The 21,485-nt window shown below is 42.0% G+C and overlaps 1 protein-coding gene across 1 annotated transcript in view; it reads right to left on the bottom strand.

Moving 5' to 3' along the window:
• LOC111237388 (sodium channel protein type 4 subunit alpha-like) overlaps window positions 1-21,485 on the bottom strand; it is a 129,243-nt gene that overhangs the window by 92,914 nt on the left and 14,844 nt on the right. Inside the window, exons 6-8 of the mRNA XM_022766469.1 lie at window positions 17,447-17,538; window positions 14,753-14,995; window positions 7,711-7,774 (exon numbers count right to left, since the gene is read on the bottom strand). Of these exons, the coding sequence (XP_022622190.1) occupies window positions 7,711-7,774; window positions 14,753-14,995; window positions 17,447-17,538 (399 nt within the window). The remainder of the gene's footprint in view (window positions 1-7,710; window positions 7,775-14,752; window positions 14,996-17,446; window positions 17,539-21,485) is intronic.

Consider the following 21,485-nt stretch of genomic DNA (forward strand, 5'->3'; position numbering starts at 1 on the left):
ATACTTGTAGTAGAAGAAGAAGTACTGATAGTAAATCTACTTTACATCCAACACAGATCAAACTGTTCGTCTGCGCAGGAATAAAGTTCATTTTCCTTTAGTGCCTCAGAGCTGAGGCAAAACAAAAGGACCATAAATGCTTTAGACCTGCCTGTTGTCAACACACACACACACACACACACACACACACACGCACACACACTTATCTCCCTGTGGACCAGCATTTAGGTGGTAGAAGCCTCTTCTGTGTCTTTGGCTGAACGTTGGACAGATGTCACATTCACAGCCTCCCAGAGAGCTCGTAACTCAAACTAAACGCACCCAGTACACACACACACACACACACACACACACACACACACACACACACAAACACACATGCACTCTGAAAAAATCAACCCCCATTTTGAAAAATGTTTTCGATATTGTAGTTGAGTTATTGATCAGCGCAGCTTTTAACATAATGTTTTAACCATTCATAAAAGAGGAGGGGGTGCTGCTGAGAGCTTTATGGCGCACACACACACACACACACACACACACACACACACACACACACACACAGTTGGAGATGCGTCAACATGGCGGTTTGTAGCAGCAGCTTCCAAACACACACACACACACACACACACACACAGAGGAGTTGGAAAAGCAGAAAGGAATGCTAAACAAATTTAATGGAACACACACACACACACACACACACACACACACACACACACACACACACACACACACACACACACACACACACACACACACACAGTTGGTAGTGCATCGACATGGCTACCACCAGCCGTGAATGCTAGGCTAATGGAATGATGAATATCAGCTATATGACGCAGTGTATTCCAGGAAGATCAACCCCCTCGGCAGCTATTTCCTCAGCGGCGGGTCGAGCCATATTTCTCGCTAACTGCTCCGGTGACAGCGAGTCTTTCTGAGAGGAAGCTGGGTCAACGATGATTAAAGCCGCACCTCCACCTTCTCCATTCACTCTCCTATTTTCTTGTCACATTATGGAGCAAATAAAGGTTCCAGTTGTTTTCCACATATGATGGGAAAACAGTCGGAGCCTCTCACCGAGGTCATCAACGTTAGCTTGTTAGCTTGTTAGCTTGTTAGCCAGTCTGTCTTAAAACACTGTTTTTAAACAGTTAACGATTACAATATGCTGCATGTCATTCCCTTCTCTCTCTCTCTGTCTTCCTGAATTTCCTGCCTGTCTCCCAACAGCAACCACCATGTGATTATTTCATCCTTCTCTGTTGTTACAAAGTCAGAGCTCATCATCAGATTTCTGATATTTTAGGGTCCTTGAACGCACCGACACAAAAGTTTTCTCCTAAGAGCGACTTCCTCTCCTGCGTGGCTCGACGAGGAGCTTTGTGATGGAGGTTTTGTGAGGAGCCAGTTCCAGCTGAAGTGGACTCCTCCTGGCTCCTACTGGTTTTATAAATCCCATCTGGACTGGGAACGACGTGAGACCCCCAGGAAAAGAAAAAGAAAAAAGGATGGATTGTGTGGAAGTATAAAAAAGACGAATGTAAAAGCCTGTAATAAAAATCTAAGAATCTGGAGAGACAGTAGCTCCAGTTTGTGTTTTAAAAACAACCTGTCCAGGTGTTTGAAGACGTGTCCCAGAACCCCACACCCTCCTCTCCTCTCACACTGAAACTATTCTAGCAAAACAGATTTTTAACCTGTTTAATTTTGGTGCGTTTCTTTTCTTTTTGGCTCATTGAAAACAAGCGCACCTTGTGAAATGAGATACAATTCGACTTGACTGTGCAGGAGGGAATATTTGTAAAGGGTAGAAGAGTCTTTGAGGGTTTTGGACACGTCTTCAAACACATGCTTTTTGTATTCTGTTTATTTTGCAGAGAAATATTGGCTTAAATAATTCTGAGTCTCATTAACGCCGAGTCTCAAAAGTAAAAACTGATGATTAAATGACAGCTGCCGACTGGGACTGAGATTCCAGACTTTTAAAACCACATGAAAGCAGATTGAGGATGAATGAACCACGTGGGACGGGTTGGACGCTGTCCTGGTGAATCAGCCTCCCCCTCAGCAGAAGCCCCCCCCCCCCCCCCCCCCGCAAACCCCCCCCCCCCCCCCCGGTCCCTCCAATTGCCTCGTATCACTTCCTCACAGCGAACAACCGCTTCCTCCCGGTGACCTCGAGGGTCACATGCCGCATGCCAACAAGCTCCTGTAACGAGAGCCCCTAATTAATGACGGCCGCTGATTAGCATCCCTAACGAGGCGGCCCCGGCGGCCCCGGCTGTCACCCCGTATCGCCGTTGCGTGCTTGGCGTGTAGTTGGCATGTTGCTGGCATGTCAGCAGAATACTGACGGGGCCGAGGTGATGACGGGTCACATGGCGGACTGCACGCACATTTTTTTATAGGTCACATCTTCTCCTCTCTTCAGTAACTCCGTCTGCAGCTGAATATTTACTGATATTGTTAGAATTAAAGTTGTTGCCTCGTCTTTGTTCAGACACTTTCAGACTAATTAAAGGCATTACAGCTGGACCTGGTGCTGATTGGCTCCACTCACTAAAGAACAACTGAAATCCAGCCAATCGGTGAGGTTCTGCTCAGCAGGTTCGCCTGGTTTGAATTGGACTCATTCAGTGCGTCTGCTTGCTGTCAGGTTTGAACTGAAATAGATTCATGTGCAGATCGTCGTTCTGACTGTGAGCCGCAGGAAACAGAGAAAACTACATGAGATATGTAATACGTATATTATTACATTTCACTTGTTATCACAAAATAAAATAAATAAAACGCTGTATCCTATCCCATGATGCAACCTTCCCCTGCTCCATCCAGAGCCACATCACACCATATATAACTTCAATTATTAAACTAAATGTTTATGTTAATGTTCAAATCAGTGCGTTGTCCCTTTACTTTTGGCTACAAATACAAGTACAAATATTAGATTTGGACTCAAAGTTTATCAATGAATTATAAAGTGTAAAATACATTCAGATATTAATCTGCATATGCAGCTACATCCCAGATGTATGTGACAGGTTTAATTCTTCTTTGTTTCAGGAGCAGAAACATTTATGAACAAGAACTCAACATCTGGAACATCCTATTGGAGAAGAGCACGACGGTCCTCTGTGGGTCCAAGCACTTAATGTCGGCTGATAAATCAAACGAACCTGCGCTCATCATCCTCAGCATCACTTTTGTGTTGTAAAGCCGAGGCCTTTGTCTGCTCTGTAACCCCGCCCCCGAGGCGAGCGGCGTTCCCAGGCCGCACACGGGCAGATGCAGACAGATAAAAACGCACAGTGCGGCTGAGCAGATGCTGCCAGACTGCTTAGCCGGGCCAACACGCCGTCTCCTGAGGCGAGCCGAGGCCATGATGCAGCAGAACGCAAAAATACCTGGAGTTAGCGCTCTGCCATTGTCAGGCACACAGATTAACTGAGTGTTTGAAGAGCCTCCGGGTCCGACTGATAAAGGTTTGTGCTGCTTTCAGCTCCTTCATTCTCTGGGTCCTCGGGCTTTAATTCAGGCACCAACTGAAAATGACTTCTCTTTATTGGTTGGTCTTTTCCCTTCTTCTTTTTTTGGATATATTCGATGTGCCGAATTAGCTATTAGCAGCTCATATTTGCAGTGTATCATGTGTGTACGGACAGCTCTCACTGGAGCACTGTGAAACTGAATAAACTTAAAAATCTGCAGATTCTAAGGCAAGCCGTCTTTTTTCTAAGTGGATTCATAAACATTTATTTGACATGGACATCAGAGATAATAATATCCTCTGGAAGTGTATGTCACACTGAATCTAAAAATATGTGTAGAATTCTTATGCGCTCACATTTGACTGAGTTATGACTCCGAGAAGGGGAACGACTTTTGACACAAATTGCAGCAACTGGGCCAAAAGGTTTAAAAGAATGTGAAGTGGCTCCATGAGCGTCGTGTCACAGCCGCTCACTGTGTTGGTGAGCGGGCCGAGCCGGTGGGTCCGACTGCAGCAACTAACTTCCTGCTGTTTTCAGATCACCAGCATCCACTCGTCTCTTTCACGTCACGCAACCGTCTTAAAATCCATTAATCACTAAGCAAAAAACACAGAACCAACTGGTTTCAGCTTCTCAAATCTGAATATTTAGTCATCTATGATAGTGAAATCAATAGTTTTGGATTATTTTGGAAAACCAATTTGAAGATGTCACCTTAATGTCAAGAAATCTAGTAACTAGAAACTATTATTTCCAGCATTTTATAGATCATATAATTAATTCAGAAAACAATTGGCAGATGAACTGATGACAAGAACGATGGTTTGTTGCAGCCATAAGTTTAATATAAAGGTATAATTATTAACATGTTTATGTTTGCTCTGTGATATTTGCCTTTCATTATTAATGAGACTGAATGGCAGCTAATGGCTCGTCTGGTTCCAGACATCTGAATCCTACATCTGCTCGTTTCCCCAGGTGGAAAAACAAAGGCGTCAGTGAAGGTGGGCTTAAGGCTGGGAACACGTCTTCCTGTACCAGCGCCAGAGAAAAGGCAACTAGTGTGGAAGAGACGTTTGCAGCTGTATCCAGCTCTTTATTCAATATATTCCTTCAACCGACGTGACGGACGTCAGCTGCTCCGAACAACCAGCGCACAGGCGTCGTGGGACAGGCGTCGCGGGACAGGCGTCGCGGGACAGGCGTCGCGGGACAGGCGCGTTACTCGTCCACGGTTGGAACAAAACTACAGAGGACCGGAGATGTCTCAGGAAGAGTAATAAAGCATTTCCTTCATTTCATATTGTAGTAGGCATTAAAGACAGGAACTGTAGAATGACTTAATAAATTAATGATTTCAATAAATACTTCAGATTCACAAAAAGAATAAAACTCATTAAATAAATAGTTTATAAATACATTTATTGATTTGATCTATTTAGAGATCTATTTATTGATGGATTAATCGTTCATTTATAAATTCTTTTTACAATTCCTATTTTTAATGCCTATTAAAATATGAAATGAAGGACATGCTTTATTATATTTCCTGTGACGTCCCCGTCCGTCCCACGCAGAACGTGTCCAACATGAGCTCAAACGCAGTCTGAAGAATGAACAGGAACCTGTGATCCGACGCCACAACACAATACAACATTTTAAAAACACCAGTTTTCTGATTTTAAAGGTGCAGACGACCTTGGACCAAATGTTCCCGCAGCACTCGACTGTACTTGGATAATAAAGTGCCAGTGATTGTGTGTGTGTGTGTGTGTGTGTGTGTGTGTGTGTGTGTGTGTGTGTTGCAGCTGGTTGTATGAGTCGCAGTGTGTCAGTGTGTATGTCAGAGTGGGTTAGCTCAATGACCTTTGCCCCTGGGCCGGGCGAATCAGCATCATGCGTGAGCAGAGCAGCTTCAGCACAGGAAGCAAACAACACTGTGATCAACATCACTGTCATCACTGCTCGCTCTCCCTCTCCCTCTCCCTCTCCCTCTCTCTCTCTCTCGTCCTCCAGCAGCGTCTCTCTTGGCTAATAACTCAGACTCAACCAGCAGTGTTGACTGTTGACTCACTCTCAGAGGAAATCTTCCACAATCTCAGTCTGACTGAAACATGATCCAGCTTCTGACACACGAGGTTTTTCTTTTATTCTTTGTCCTTCTCTTCTTCTCTTGCTCAATTTCCTAACGTCTCCTCCTTCACTTTCTGTCCCACTCTTTCCTGTTTTTGGATACCCCATCTCTTTCTCCTCTCTCCTGTCTCTCCATTATCTCCTATCCCCTCGTTCTATCTTCTTATCCTCGTTTCTCTTTTTCCTCTTCCTCCCGTCTCCTCTAATACCCCTCTATCCATCCACTTTATCGTTTCCCTCTGTCTGTATCTTCTCCTCCTTTCCTCTTTCTGCTTCACCTCTCCTGAACCTCCTCTGCTTCTCCTTCCTCGCCCTGTTCTGCGTCAGTTAGCTCCCTGTTAGCCTGCTAGCTACGTTCGTATCTGCAGATAGGTTTCTCGTAGCGTGGCTAGCTTCAGGCTAGCTCGTCTTCCCGGAGGCTGCGCTGCTGCTGGATGACAGCGTGTGTTTTTCACACACACACACACACACACACACACACACACACACACACACACACACAGGGATATTGTCATAGCTGTGTCACTCAGTGTGTGTCAGCGTCCTGCTCTCAGCGCAGTGGACAGTCAGCACAGATACTTGTCCCTCCTGACATGTCACACAACACTGCAGAACATGCTACCAGCGGCACGACTCACACAGACCATCAGACACATGCGGCTTCATTTGGCCGCGGGACGCTCGACCAGAGAACGTCCAAACATTTAAACGACAGCGAGGAGACGAACGTCACACATGTAGTTTTATTTTCACAGAACCCTTTTTTTTCTTCATTTAGCAGGTGAATTAACGAGCTCGTTAGATTTCTGATGACTCGTAAAGATGTTTCATGAAGCCAGTGGATGATTCCTCGGAGGGGAGATTTATCAAAACACCAGAACAAGAAACGACCAGAGAGACTAAAGAAGAGCTGAGTCAAGTAAAGAATATAAACTACAGGGCAACAACACACACTGACATCACCTGTACCTGGACCTACTACTGCTGCGATGATGCTGAGCTCCATCAGTCTTTGACCACAGTGTAAAAAAAGAAAAAGCTGATTTAACAGACGAACGGAAGACGTCTGTTTCAGCGTCCACCATCGCTCCAGCTCTGAGAGAAACACTTCCTGAACTGCTGCTCATTCACTTCCTGTCTCACTGGAGACATGAGCTCAGTCCGTTTCCATCTAACAGCTCCAGAAAAACACTGAACTCCCCTCAGCTGTTATTAAACAGATGAACAGAAGCCTTGATGCTTCAGTGGGAAGCGAAGGTTACGAGTGACAAGCCGCCATGTTGGATGAGTGACAGGAACATAAAGAGACAGTGATGTTTTCGCCTCTTCCTCCCTGACACAACAAAAGCTTTTCACGCGTGTGTTTCTCCGCCCAGAGCCAATCCAAACCTCAGGCGGCTCGACGCTCACAGATATTTATCTTCAAACTCTTTCACTCTGAGCTGGTTTCAGGTCCAGGCCTGATGGAGGATGGTCGTGTGCAAAGCCTTGAAAAGAGGTTCGGTTACAGATTAAAACTTTAAATAAATAAAATAATTCATTTCAGGTTTTGTAGCTATAAGTTTAAAAAGTTTGACCTTTTTACAGGATGATGTGAACTCTGTCCACGAGCAGCAGAAGTTACAGACTGTGCGTTTAACAAACCGAAACACATTGTCAGTAAATGTTTTGCTGCTTTCTGACGATCGCACCCAGAATTATAATCCTGTTCAAACAAGATCTGCATTAGATGATGAAAGGCGTCCTCTGAAGACGTGTCGCTGCTGTTCTGTGACACGGTCCGACTCACGACGGGCGGTTTGAAACACAGAGGATCAAAATCAATGTGAAACCTCCTGCCTACATTACCCACAATGCAACTCGACTGCAGACAGTTCAGTTCCAGATGTTGACTAGCAGCAGCTAACGTGTCCTGGAGTCTGTAGCCTCTCTTTACTTTTCTAACTTGCTGTCTTGTGGATTTTGGTGGTTCATCAGCCATCGCTCAAAAAAACCCTTCAACAAGCTCCACCCCCTTCACCTCCTTCACCCCCAGCTCCTCGGTCTGTCTGAGGAAGCCAAACAGAAGACGTGCACTCACCCTGCGTCGCTGCTGTTCCCACAGATTAAGGCGTCCTTGGCTCCCTCCACCTTGTAGAAGTTGTCTAGGGAAAAAAACAGGATAAAATTCCACTTTAGATTCCAGTTCCTCTTAAACTTCAGCTCAGGAGATTCTTCCTGCCTGCTCCTCTGCACTCCCATGCTCCGCCCACACAGGTGCTTTCACTTATTGCCTAATTAGCTGTCTCCGCCCCCTCAGGACTGTGTGGGCGTGTGCAAACTCTCTCTCTCTCTCTCTCTCTGACATCTAATCAGGAGGAAGTGAATAAATAAAAACACCTGTGAAGGTGTAAATCACAGTGTTAAACTTGGTCCCAGCTCCACATACTAATCTTAAACAGGTGTCTCTCATGTGTTCACACAGGAAGACTTTCAAAATAAAACAACAGCAGGCATACTAAATAAAGTAGTTTTGAGCATTACCTCTTTGGGAAAATATATTATATATAATATATTATTATCATATCATTTTAGAATGAAATCATCAAATAAACAGATTATAATACACACAGCAGAGGTTCAATTAAAACACTGATAATCGGATGATGTTTGGAAGATGTTTGTTTTCTCATGTCGTGCATCTTCAGTGTATTTATACAACATCAGTTTGATTTCTGTTGGATTATTGTGAGCAGAGAAACTGTGTATTTATATTCATGTGAATATACAGTGATTATTTACAGGGTAAACCAGTTTATGAACATTTGATTGTAGTAAAGTTGGGTCACAATAATCATTAATTTTCTCTCTGTCAGCTCTTAGTATCTGAGTCCTGATCCAGTATTAAAACTCTATATAGCTCACTGTGCGCTCAGGTAACATGAGGTCAGGCTTTCTGTGCCGTTAAAATCTGAGTCAGCTGCTGGCAGGAAAACTGTATTCATGGCCAATCACCTTAATAAGTATCAATATTGGCACCAATACTGATCCTCTGTGTTGGATCTCAGGGTAAAAGGTTCATAAAACCAGCTGTCAGTCATCAGTGATCTGTGTCGTCACTACTTCTACTGCAGCTGATGATAAAAGTCCATGTCAGGACTGTGGTTCAGGTGAGTTCAGGTAACTTCCTGTGCTGTCTGTCACCGCCAGATCAATAAACTCATCAAACTCCGCCCGTGCGTTCTGGCCTGGTTAGAAACCGTCTGAGCAAAGGCCATAAAACCAAAACCATTACAGGAGCCACGGTTTGCTGAGCATTTATTCAACACTTAAATCTGACCACGAGCCATTTCCAAGTACATTAATACACTTTAGTATCATCACTTCAGGCTCTCCCGCACCCCCAACATACTCAGGAACTGCAGGATCAGACACAACAATGTCAAAGCTTTTAATGCACGTCTGCAGGAAACAAGTGCTCCTTACTTTGGTTGTGGTTTGAGGATGAAGTATTTAATCCTGAGGAAGGGCTTGGATGTATTTAACCTTCAGACTGTAGCACTGACTCCAGAGCAGCTCTGCTGTAGAGCGAGGTTCAGAGCTCAAGCTGCAGGAATTTGAGGAACTGAGCACAAAAGCTTATGAGTCTTTAAAGGTCTTGTATTGTCTAAAGGTCTGTGTCCATGTGTAGTGTGATTATAGATCAGCTCTAGCTTCTATATTAATACTGTGAAAGTATCAAAGCCTCAGTCCACAGAGAAATGCACACAGCCTGTATTCAGAAACTGAGCCTTAAAACCAGCCGTCAGGACTTCTGGAACTTTGTGATGTCACAACAAAGCAGTCACCAAGCCCCGCCCACCTGGACCCACCATCCAAACCTTGCAGGATTTGGTTTCTCTGATTGTTTTTACCTGAAATCTGCTTTATTTTTATTGGATCACTCAGAAAACAGTCAGCCAATCAGAAGAGAGGCTCAGAGCCTCCTCTCTTCTGATTGGCTCACAGACCTGTTGTTACTAGAGCTGCAGAGAGAAGCCTGAGAGAGGAGATGTAAAACTACACTGAGATGGTTTTTATATCTTCTGATGGATCAACACTTCAGATAAAACACAGAAGAAGAAAATATGGAGCTTTAAAATTAGTCTTTAAAAATCAGCTGAGGTGAAGACGTCTACGTCTATCAGTGAAGATCTTTTTTTTATTCATTATATTATAAATTTATATAATTATATATTATAAATTTTAACGGCCACAAGCTTCGTCAGCCCGTCAGGTAACTGCCAGGTGTGGCAGATCACCAGTCTGACTCTGATGAAATGCAATAAAACTCAAAACCAAAACTATAAATCTAGTGAAAAACAAACGAAGCCACAACCACCAGACAAGCTTCAACCACTTCATTTTTCATCTGTGAAACAGCTTTGTAGTAACTGTGGTGACAGGCAGTGATTTTACCACCTCCTAATGTAAAATCAGCAGCAGAATTTGTTGGGATTTTTTTTTTGTTTTATTGTGAAAAGCCGTTTCCTCTGAGACAGGAAGCGGACAGACGGGGGATCTCGGCATCTGAAGCAACTTTTCAGAGAAACACTGACCTTAAATGCTGCCTTGACATTTTCATCCATTTGCCTTACGGGAACAACTATTCAGAGTCCTCATCTTTTATTCAACACGTTACTCGGACCACACTCGTTTAACTCCCGCCATTACGGGCGATTACACGGCATTCCAGTAGAAAATATTAAACACACAACACACTTCTCTAGATGCACTGGAGGAAACAAAAGCAGTTTAAACAGGTTTCAGTGAAAGGTCTCGTCACACAGAAACAAAGCACTACAAAGAAAACAAAAAGATGCCTCCTCTTCTTCTTCTTCTTCTTCTTCTTCTTCTTCTTCTTCTCTCCTTTATTGTGGTTGTACATGTGGAAAGTTTTCCCCTTTCAACAAACAGAAACAGGTTCTGTGAAGCTTCTGTTTGACTCTGACGGCGTCTGACCGCCGCCGCACCAAAGGCACTTAAGCTTTTTTGGGAGCGCAGCCATTCATTTGTTATCGAGTTCATCAGGGAGCCGACGAAAAACTTCTGAAGTCTGGAGAGCTTTTGTTCAGCAGCTCAAAGTAACGATGAAGCACTGAGATTAGTCGCTGAGGCATTTTCTCCCCAGACAAAGAGACAGAAACAGTCGACTCACAGTCATTACCTGAGGTTCATCATTCAGGTGTCCAAACCCCCCCCCCAAAATAAATGCATGTAAGCACACAGACTGACATTTAATAAAGGTTTTTTTCTTCCTTCTCCCGACGACCCCCGTCTGGGAAGATTTTACAGAGCGGCAGAAAGTTGGAAAATGGTCTCTACGGGATACGGAGAGAGAGTGGGCTTAATTTCATCTCTTTTCAATCTCAAGAGCTGCAAATTACTCTGACAAGCCTAAATACCCCCCCCCCCCCCCCCCCGCATTTTCATCTGCAAGAGATAAATTTACATGAGCAAAGTCTGCAGGTTCGACACGGAGCGAGAGAGTTATTGGTCAAAGAAATATAAACTGAGACACTGTTAATCTGCTCATCCATGAAGCAGAGATATTAATCAGTGATTCATTTATTGTAAAATCTCTTTAAATTCATCCATCAAAAGATGTTTATTCAGATCCTGCTTCAAGTAAAACTCAAATTGGCTCCTGAATATTATTTATTTGTTATTTTTATTAGAAAAATAAATCTGTGACATTGACCAACAAATACAAAGAGCTAGTGTTGTTGTAAACGTGTCACATGGTCACGTGTCGTGTAAGAATTATATATGAATCCTACTAGAAATTGGAATAACTTCATTTATACAGTTTAAACATACATATGTCTAGTTTATATAACAGATACATGTTACATAAGTGTATCTGCTTCACAAAGCTGGTAAATATGTTGATATTATACACAGTGGTAAGATATACATGTTTAAAATTAATAAGAAATTAATGAGAAAAACATATATAAGCCTATAGAATTTTATTTGATGTATGTTGTTTTAATCAACTTGAATAGATAAATTAAATATATATATTCTAATGTTACTATTTACTATATTGCGTTACATATATATATTAATAATGTTGATGATTATTTCTTACTTCATGGGCTTTTTAGAGTTGTTGTGTTAATGCATATAATAATACAAATACCAATATTAATAACAATAATAAATCGCAGCATTCGATTACTGATTTGGATGTTAATTACCATGGCAACGGTCAAAGCTTCAAAGCTTGGAGAAACTTGTGTCAGTGTGTGTGTGTGTGTGTGTGTGTGTCTCACTGATGTGTTTTAGTGGAATCCGTCTTCACTCGTTGACAATGAGAAAGAATCATCAGACTCTTTCGTGTCAGGTGTGACAAAAATCAAACGGACATGATCTGATTGGACGGAAGAATAAATCTGCTGCTTCCTGTTTGAACACGTTGTTGGTGATATCAGCTGCTGCTCAGCAGGAGGGAAACGGACGCTACCTGATGTCTGTTGATATTAATTTATCGTGCCCTCTAACGTGAAGCGGGTCGGCTGCTGCTGTCGGCCGGCCCCGACCAGACAGAACAAACACGGCATGATGGGAAATGTTTAGCATGGAGCACATCCACCATTGATCTCCCTCTGAAGGCTGTTTTCAGATCAGCCGTACGGGACGAGCTTTCGACGCCGCGGCTCGGCTCTCAGGTTTCACGGCAGCTTTTAGAGGTCGATACGGGAGCCTGCAGGGGACATTTGTTTGATGTGATGGACGGCAAAGCAAACTGGAAATGAATAAATAGAAGGTACATTAGCACCGGGCAGCATGTCCACACAAACCCCATTACTGTAAACTCACAGCTGGCTTTATTTTGGGCGGGTTCAGCCTTTAGCAGAAGAAGAGGCTCAGCAGAGACTCCACTGGTCTTTACTGTCACGTCTGGTCAGAGCGGGTCTCTGTGCTGCAGCCAAACGTCATTACTTTAAATAATTACACATCTGTCTTTGGATAATGAGGGAGCCTGTTTATCCCGGGGAGTGTTTTTGAGGAGGAAACTCTTCTCTCTGAGAGAAGGAACAACAAAATATCACAGGTCTGCTCATGAATCTGAGCTGGATTTGTGTTTGTGCTTCTGCGGCTTTTAGTTTAATTTGCAGGGATGAAAAGAAAAATATTAAATAAGAGAGTTAAAAGGGTTTTTTTTCTTTGTTGTGTGGTCAAAATGCGTCACATGCAAAACAATTCTGTTAACAGAAAAATAGAAGAGGAAGAAACCTCTGAGGCCTGAAATAAGATGGCAGCCATGTTAGTAGATGTCAAACTGAGGGGATTAAACAATAATAATTCTGCTGTGAAACCAGAACGTCCAGTAAAAAACTCATTTAAAATCCCATTAATAACTAATATCCAGCTGATATTAAGCTTCCAACAGCAGTACATGTAAAGTGGCTGGATCCATATGTTTAGATGAAGACGACAGCTTTTAAAAAATGATCTAATATCTGTTTTCTCAGTATTTATTATTTATATATTTATTGTTTTTTAGTGGCGTTTAACGGACACCGTTTCCCATAAGCCGTAAAAGAATATAAGAAAAGAAGAGGTGAAGAAAAGAATAGAAAAGGGAAAAGAGAAAATGTTATAAGAGAAAAGAAAAGCAGGAGAAAGAAGAGAAGGTGTGAAAACCCACTGAGAAAGAAAGAAAATAGACCAATAAATAAATAAGAACACAGACACTGGAACAACAAGACAAGAAACAACATGAGTCCAGGTTGAGAAAGTGTTTCTACACCCACTGATTTCCAGAGTCCTGCAGTGACACATGTGATGTGAGTGTGGATGAATGTGCAGTGACACATGTGCAGCTCAGTGTTTTAGTCACATGAGAGAAAAAGACGCGACGCAGCTCAGGTTTCATCTGACAGCAGCGTTAAGTGTTTCCTTAACCCTGACCTCCACCTGCGTGTGTGTGTGTGTGTGTGTGTGTGTGTATAACTTTTTTGACATAACGTATATTATGTTCCCTGGTCAACATGCCTGACATGTCAAATAGTGTATATACCAAGTGACCTCGCATGACCTCTGTGTGTGTGTGTGTGTGTGTGTGTGTGTGTCACGTTTGTATGTACTATGTTCCTGGTGAACTGCCTGCACACACACATACACCCTGACAATGTATGTATGTGTGTGTGTGTGTGTGTGTGTGTGTGTGTGTGTGTGTCTTTATTGACGTCAGTTGTAACCAAAGTGCCAACATGACATTGTCCAGTCCATTTAGGAAACACCAGTCATCACCGCAGCATGACACACACACACACACACACACACACACACACACACACACACACACACACACCTCTCTACAGAACATACTAGAAGCAGGTCTTCTTCTTCTTCTACTGTTATTACTACTGGTCGTGTTATTTTACTGTAAACTACAGACACAAGGATCAGAACCAGGATTTTATAAAACACTTCAGGTCACGAGTCTCAGTTTTCCCGCCTCTTTGCTAATTCATGACGAGCTACTAAATGATGAGAAACTTCCAGATTATTTCAGTTGCCTCCCTTTCTTTAAGGCTATAACTAAAAGAAATGTTAAATTTAACTGTTAAGTGAAAATGAAAAAAATAAAAGATTTGAAATTAAAATCCATCACGTCCTTTGTGGCCGAGGGCGTGGACTGTAAACTCCTCAGGACGCACTTTAGCTTTGGTTCATGACACTTCATGATCACACGCACAGATCAGCTGTTTCCTGATCAGAATAATTGATGGACAGATCCACCACAATAAAAGACCAACAAGAAACATGGATCAACACAGTCTGAGACCAAACTGGAGCTGATCTACTGAGGTTCAGGGTTTTCACTGTCAGACACAGCAAAGATCCTGAGCGAGCGCCAGAGGCAACTCTCCTAACAGAGGGAGGGAGGCGTGAGCTGGACGACGCCAGCAGAGCACCTCTTCAGATCGACAGTACATTCACAGAGCTGATCCGAAACAGCCAGAAATCTGAGTGGATCCGTGATACACATCTACGACAACAACAGACGAACTCTCTCTAAGTTCAGATGAGACGTGGCTGAGCTCTATCTATGTAAAACGCCAGCTAAGGGTTCAGAGTGTGGTCCTCACCCTCGTCGTTGATGAAGTCCTTCATGGAGGCCCAGGTCTTGTTGTTGCAGTAGAAGGAGGTGTTGGCGGGCAGGCTGCCGTTGACGCAGTGTGCCGTGCTGCGGACGCACTTCTGCCGCAGGTTTCCCATGAAGAGCTGCAGGCCGATGAGGGCGAAGACGCTCAGGCAGAAGACGGTGAGGATCATCACGTCGGCGAGCTTCTTCACCGACTGAATCAGAGCGCCGACGATGGTCTTCAGGCCTGAGGGACGGCCGAGGACGCAGACAGGATTAGCATACTGATAAAACTTGTTTCGACCACTTAGACAGAGCTGACTCCAGCTCACCATTAAACTAATAATTAACTGCTCTCTTTTTAGTCAAATCCAATTTTAAAACTGAATCCAATCATCTAATATCTATCTCTAATGTTGGACTAAGCTAATTAATAGATCAGGTGGCATAAAGATGGCTGCCAGTGTCTTCGCAGTGCGTCAAATCCAAAATATTTCAGTTGTAAACGGACTCCAAGTAAAGTTGTAAATATAAAGCTGAAGTTTATGGAGTTAAATTAAAGGGCAGCCATCGTTATGTACAAGACAGAATTAATCACAAAACAATTAATTGATATTATGAAAAAAAATTAGGTAAAGCCAATTTAAATATAACGTTACTGTTGGGTGAAAACCTTCAGAGATTTGTACAAATGAAAAATATTAAATACAAAAATATTAAATGGAAATTGAAGGTTTTGATCCGACAGCAGCTTTAAGGTTTTCAAAACTGTGGAAAAGTAAATTTATCAAAACCAACGAAATAAAACAAAACAGGCAACAACCCCCCAGCAACACTCATATAACACACACACACACACACACACGGTGAAAACAGCAGGAACTCAGAACACAAAGGGTGCAGACACGCAGACGTCCAGATCTTACCAAATCAAAGAAACAACTAGTTTCTTCTTCTACTCTTTAATCAATTTAAACTTTTGGTTTGATTCATTAGAAACAGACACTAATAATTTTTCTCTTGTTGTCTTATAAAGTCAGATTGTTCTCGTTAACACACAGGCGTCTGTGAACTAATGAATGACTGGTGGGATTACCTTCAGTCACTGCATGACATGCTCTGTTACATGTGGCTACTACTGTGTTAGAGTTATAACATGTATGTAACATTGTTATAACACGGCCACCACGATGGCATCACTATGTTTTTGATCACATGTTAATGACGCTGTTAGCGCTACATGCTAACATGCAGAGTGGAGACATACAGAGGCTAGCTAGCATCAGATCTGAGGAAACACACATTTTGGATTGTGATATTTGTCTCACTGGCGATGAGAAAACAACTCGACCAACATGAGCCTTAGCTTCCTTTTTGGACCAGCGTCCTATTTGGTAAAATCACTAAGACTGAACCTTTTTCCATGTTAGCATTTAGGCGACATTAACCACTTATTTTTAGTCAACACTGTTGCTGTCACAGGTTGAAATGGTGAACGTCTGCTGATGATTACATCAGCTGTAGCTAATTGGCGTTAATTCTGTAAGTACCTTGTTCAAAGGTTAAACTTGGCTCAACAGTTTTGCATTCATTCAGGCTTGTTTTTGTAGCCTGCCATTTTGGGGATTTTCACCAACATTAAACTAGGCTATAGTCCAACAATATATTCCATCCTCTCGTTTAAACCTTCATTATTAATTAGTTTATCAACTTAGTTGTTCTATATCAGGATACCCAGTTTTTTGAATCACGTAATAAATTGTGCCAAACTCAGGTGTTATTTCAGTTATGCTGAAAACTAAACCTAACCGGATTTAATGAGGGATTATAACGGATCCTGATTCAACTGGGTTCAGATTTAATAAAATGCTATGCTATGCTATGCGATATTAATGATGTCATGAAGCTGTTAATAAAACTTTAAGTCATTATTCTTTAGAAACAACATCATTAAGATTCATTCAGTTATACATGTGACTTTAGCTGTGTCCCAGTTCAGGAGCTGCATCCTTCACAGGCTGCATTTAAAGACTGGCTGCGTCACAGCAGTGCAACTAGACCGTCCCGTTTCAGTCCAACAGCTAACAGTGCAACTCTTAAAACCAAGAGACTTAATACCTCAAGTTTTTGTAAAAAAAGAAAAAAAAAAAAAAAATTACGTGTTGTCACGGTGGCTAGGCGACAGGAGCTTTGAAAGAAAACAACAACTGCAGGAACAGCTGGTGACACAAAGCGAAAAGCCTCTGTAGAACAGACCGTCACATTTCGGTTTAGGCTTCGCAGTCTACGACAGCCACGAAAGGTGACACCTGCGTGGACCACGTCCTCCGAAGGATGCGGCTCCTGAATTGGGACACAGCTTTTATCTGCAGTTTATATGGTCAAAACATTAATAATGAGCCTTTAATTAAACATTGGAAGCCATTTTCCTTTCTTTTTTAATTTTTTTCATTTGCTTGATTCACTCAAGAGTTGTTTTATGTAAAGTTGCTGTTTGCTAAACCTCTGATGTCCACTCACAACCAGTTATCAGGAAGACTTCAGTGCTTCTTTCTGCATACTGCCTCTGTGACAGTGAGTATTAGTGTTCAGTAGGTAGTATGCAGGATGAGGTTCCAAACACAGCCACTGATTTAGTGCTTCCAGCAGGCCGGGAGGGGTGCGTTTGATATTCGCTCCCCTGCGTTCGCTTCCTCACCTGGGATGACAGAGATGGTTTTGAGCGCTCGCAGCACCCTGAACGTCCTTAAGGCTGACACATTACCCAGGTCCACAAACTCAGTCACATATCTGCAACAAGCCGGGAGACAGAAGCACAAAAACAGACACACACAGAAGGGTATGACCGCACTGAACAACAACGAGCCGACACGGAGGGATAGAAAGATGGAGATACTGTATAGAGACAGACAGAGAGAGATACAGCAGAGACGGGCCAGGTCGGACAGTGGACATTCAAGCCAGAGACTTTGACTGTTTGAAGGGGAAATCAGATGCTCAAAGCTAATCACATGGATATAAACTGGAGACAAACTAAAGTCAAAGATCCTCAGATTGTGAAACATTTTCTACCTCTTCAATAAAACAAGCTAATTTCTTTGTTTTACTGGCTAAAAATCTGGGTGTTTGCATAATACTTTTCAGTTTTGGTCGCAGCTAATGATAACTTTATTCAGTAATTTATTTTTTGTTATTTATTATGTTTGAGTTATTTTTCATGTTAAACATAACAAGATAGACGTGAACCATTTAATATACAAGAAACATATATAATAGTAGGAAACATTAGTAGACATTAATTGGTGTTTACTTTATCAGTGCTATAAAGAAGAACTGCCATTTCAACAGTGGTGTTAGCTGCTACTGTTACTGTGGAAACAGATTTAGCAAATTCAGCAACTAGCAAATTGCTACAAACGAGACATTAAATTTAACTTGCTTGTGTTTTATGACATAAACGTTACCATTCTCCTTGGTAAATAAAATTAATCGTCTGAAAATAATTTATATTGGAATAATGCTCCGTCCAAACTGGTTCTCAACATTTATCTGACTGGTTTCTTGTAAGCTAATCGCCCAGTTAGCTTGCTGTTTGCAAGTCATCATTAGCAACTAGCCAATAAGCTACAGATTAAAAACTAATTTCTCTTTTTATTATCTCATTAGCTAATGTTAACTTTAGTAAAATGTACGTTATTTTTTTACTTACACAGTTGTTTAGCTGCAAAGGTAAAGTATAAAAACTACATGTGTGACATTAGCAAACAGTTAGCCAACATTAGCTGTAATTTTAAGAACTTTTACTTAATCTGACAATCAGTTTGAGTGAAGTTGACATCATTTAAAATTTTTTATAAATTATTAATTTTTTTATATAACTTTTATCATTTATAATTTGCCTACCTTCACATTTTATCCGACTGTTTGCTGGTGAATCTTTTTTTTTTTAGAAGAGAGGGTTATTTGCTTTGCATCCATTTATTCTGTATTTTGTGAAGATTATAAAGATTATCTAAGTATCTTTTAGCATCAAGTTGTAGTTTGTAACTACGAAACACTCAGATTATTAACTAATTAACCATTAAACTACTGTCAGTGTAAAACAAACATCTCCAGTTAAGAGTCAAGTGTTTGGCTTTGACACATCTGACTTCACCATTTCTTTACTCAGACCAGGTGATTACACCTGAGACCCCTGATTGGGCAGAGGGCGGGAGGTGGGCGGGGGCTGGTGCTGCAAGACACGGCAGACATGGGACGAACAAGAGAGGACGTTCACGACGACGTTACGATGACAAGGTTTGGTTTTTCTGTTCCTTGTCGCCCCCTGGTGGTGGTGGTGAGGCCTTACCTGGGATGACTGAGATAGTTTTCAGGGCTCTCAGCACTCTAAAGGTTCTCAGCGCCTGCAGGTTCCCTACTTTGATAAACTCTGTTAACAGCCTGTAGGGGGCAGTGTGGTGGTTGTCAACATACAACAAAAGAAGACAAACATAGCAGAGTCTGAAAATACTGTGGTGATTTAAAAGCACACTCCTGGTTTGTTACAGCGCCAACAGTGAACTAAATCCTCCAAATCAACTCTACAACTGAACTGTAGTGAGATTTAAAACCTCAGCACAGATCTGTGAGGATCTGGACGGGCTGTTAGCAGCTGTAACAGAATCAGGAAGTGTAACGTTACAGATCTGGAAAGAAAAAAGATAAAAGAATCAGAGAGAATCAAATGTAAGTTTGTCTTTATCACCATAGTTTCCTGTGAAAATCATGATCTGTTATTTTATTTTGAAATGTTAAGTTTCTTATTTAATTATGTCAATCACCATGAAGCGTCCAGACTAGAACCAGACCAGCAGCACGGCCAATACTAGCAGTCGACTCTAGCTTGACTTGGATCAGCTGATCAATAAGAAACTTCTGCATGGAAATATTGAGATGAAGACTGTGAGATTGGTTTGAGAGCTCTAAAAAAAAGTGGATAAGACGACCTTTGAGTGGAGAATAATTTGTAAAACTGTCATGTCTCTAGTACATAGAGGTTTGTCACAGTTCTTTAAATATGAAGATTTATATTGTTCTTGTTTTAAATCTCAAAAAGCTCCAGTATCAAAACTATCTGTAATAATCAACGTTGATATAATTTTTTGCTTCTGTATATCAATAGCTACAGTTTCCTTCAACAAACGGAGTATAACGAGGTCAGATGTGATGACGGATTTCCAGTCCAGGCTGTGAACACGTCCCCCCTTTAGATCAAATCAGACGAGGCCGCGAGAGCCGGAAAGGCGCCAGGTGACGGCAGCCATTTTGGGTCCCCGGTTAGATGGAGTAATCTGATCCCGAGCTGCTAACGGCCCTCCATTACTGCTCATATTTCACCGCCGTTGACTGGCAGGCTGATTGAATTACAGTGAAGGCGTGGGGGGTGCGGGGTGCAGGGTGGGTGGGTTCACGGTGGCCAGAACAGGTCGTTTAGATGCAGGTAGAGCTGACCAGTAGATAGAGGCCGAAGGACCAGTTCAGCTCTGCTTGTAATGCTCCTACAGTGAGTTAGATACCGACTAATATCTGGATTTCTCCTATTTATACTGTATGTTTTCTAAATGGGTCAGTTAGGTCTTTTTCTGATGACCCAGTTTAAAGGAGATTAATATGAGGTTTGATAGAAACAGATGATGCTGTGGCTTTAAGGCCAGTTTAATTACACTGTAAAACAATATAAGTGACAAAGCTATTAAACCAAGACTGAACTAAAATGTTATTTATTTTGTCTTTTTGCTTCTTTTATTCTCATAGAAAGTGGGGAAACTTTTCATGTTGTGACCCTGAAATCCTCAGTTACTCAGCAGAATCTCTGGCTCAGTTTGTTCTGACGTGTTTAAAAGCAGTTTTTTGCACAATGGAACAGCGTGTGTTTATCTGCCCCAAACAGTCAATATACTTACTGTATGTTGTTATTAATTAGTGATACATGCATCAACCGTGTGCGTGTTTTTCTTTTTTTTTCTTCTCCACACCTTCATGAACTGAACCCATGATTCTTTAGAATATAATAATAACCTCCACTTGTAACCACCAGGGAGAATTAGCATCCTCTTGCGTCTTTGCATTGACTTTATATATCATCACCTCTAAAATTCACTTTGCACTTTTTGCAGTAAAGAACCAGATTTATCTCTAAACCTGATTCAGTGAACAATGATCAGGTCTCATTTCATTAGGTTAATAATTCTTATGTTTCTTAATTAATGTAGTGAAGATTTATTGATGATTTTATTAACTTCAAATATATAAAATGTTGCAGCTTTAATTCAGTGAAAATGTCTGTGGAGTGTGGTGCTGCTGGTCTGGTGATGGCAGCCATTAACATGTCATTACACCGGCAATATCAGCAGCACAGGGGCGGGCTGTGTGTGAGTGTGTGTGTGTGTGTGTGTGTGTGTGTGTGTGTGTGTGTGTGTGTGTGTGTGAGTGAGTGTGTGTTGGGGAGAGGAGGGGAGGGCAATGGACTCTGTTACCATGGGAATGTTGACTTGGTGGGAGGGGAGGACAGCATCAATCAGACATTTAGTGTGTTTGTGTGTGTGTGTGTGTGTGTGTGTGTGTGTGTGTGTGTGTGTGTGTGTGTGTGTGTGTGTGTGTGTGTGTGTGTGTGTGTGTGTGTGTGTGTGTGTATTTACCGACCATCACTCTGGTTTTAATAAAACCCGGGTACAGAGGGGTGATGTGATGTGTCA

Source organism: Seriola dumerili, unplaced genomic scaffold (assembly GCF_002260705.1).
Source record: "Seriola dumerili isolate Sdu_G_001 unplaced genomic scaffold, Sdu_1.0 BDQW01000859.1, whole genome shotgun sequence".
Classification (NCBI taxonomy): Eukaryota; Metazoa; Chordata; class Actinopteri; order Carangiformes; family Carangidae; genus Seriola; species Seriola dumerili.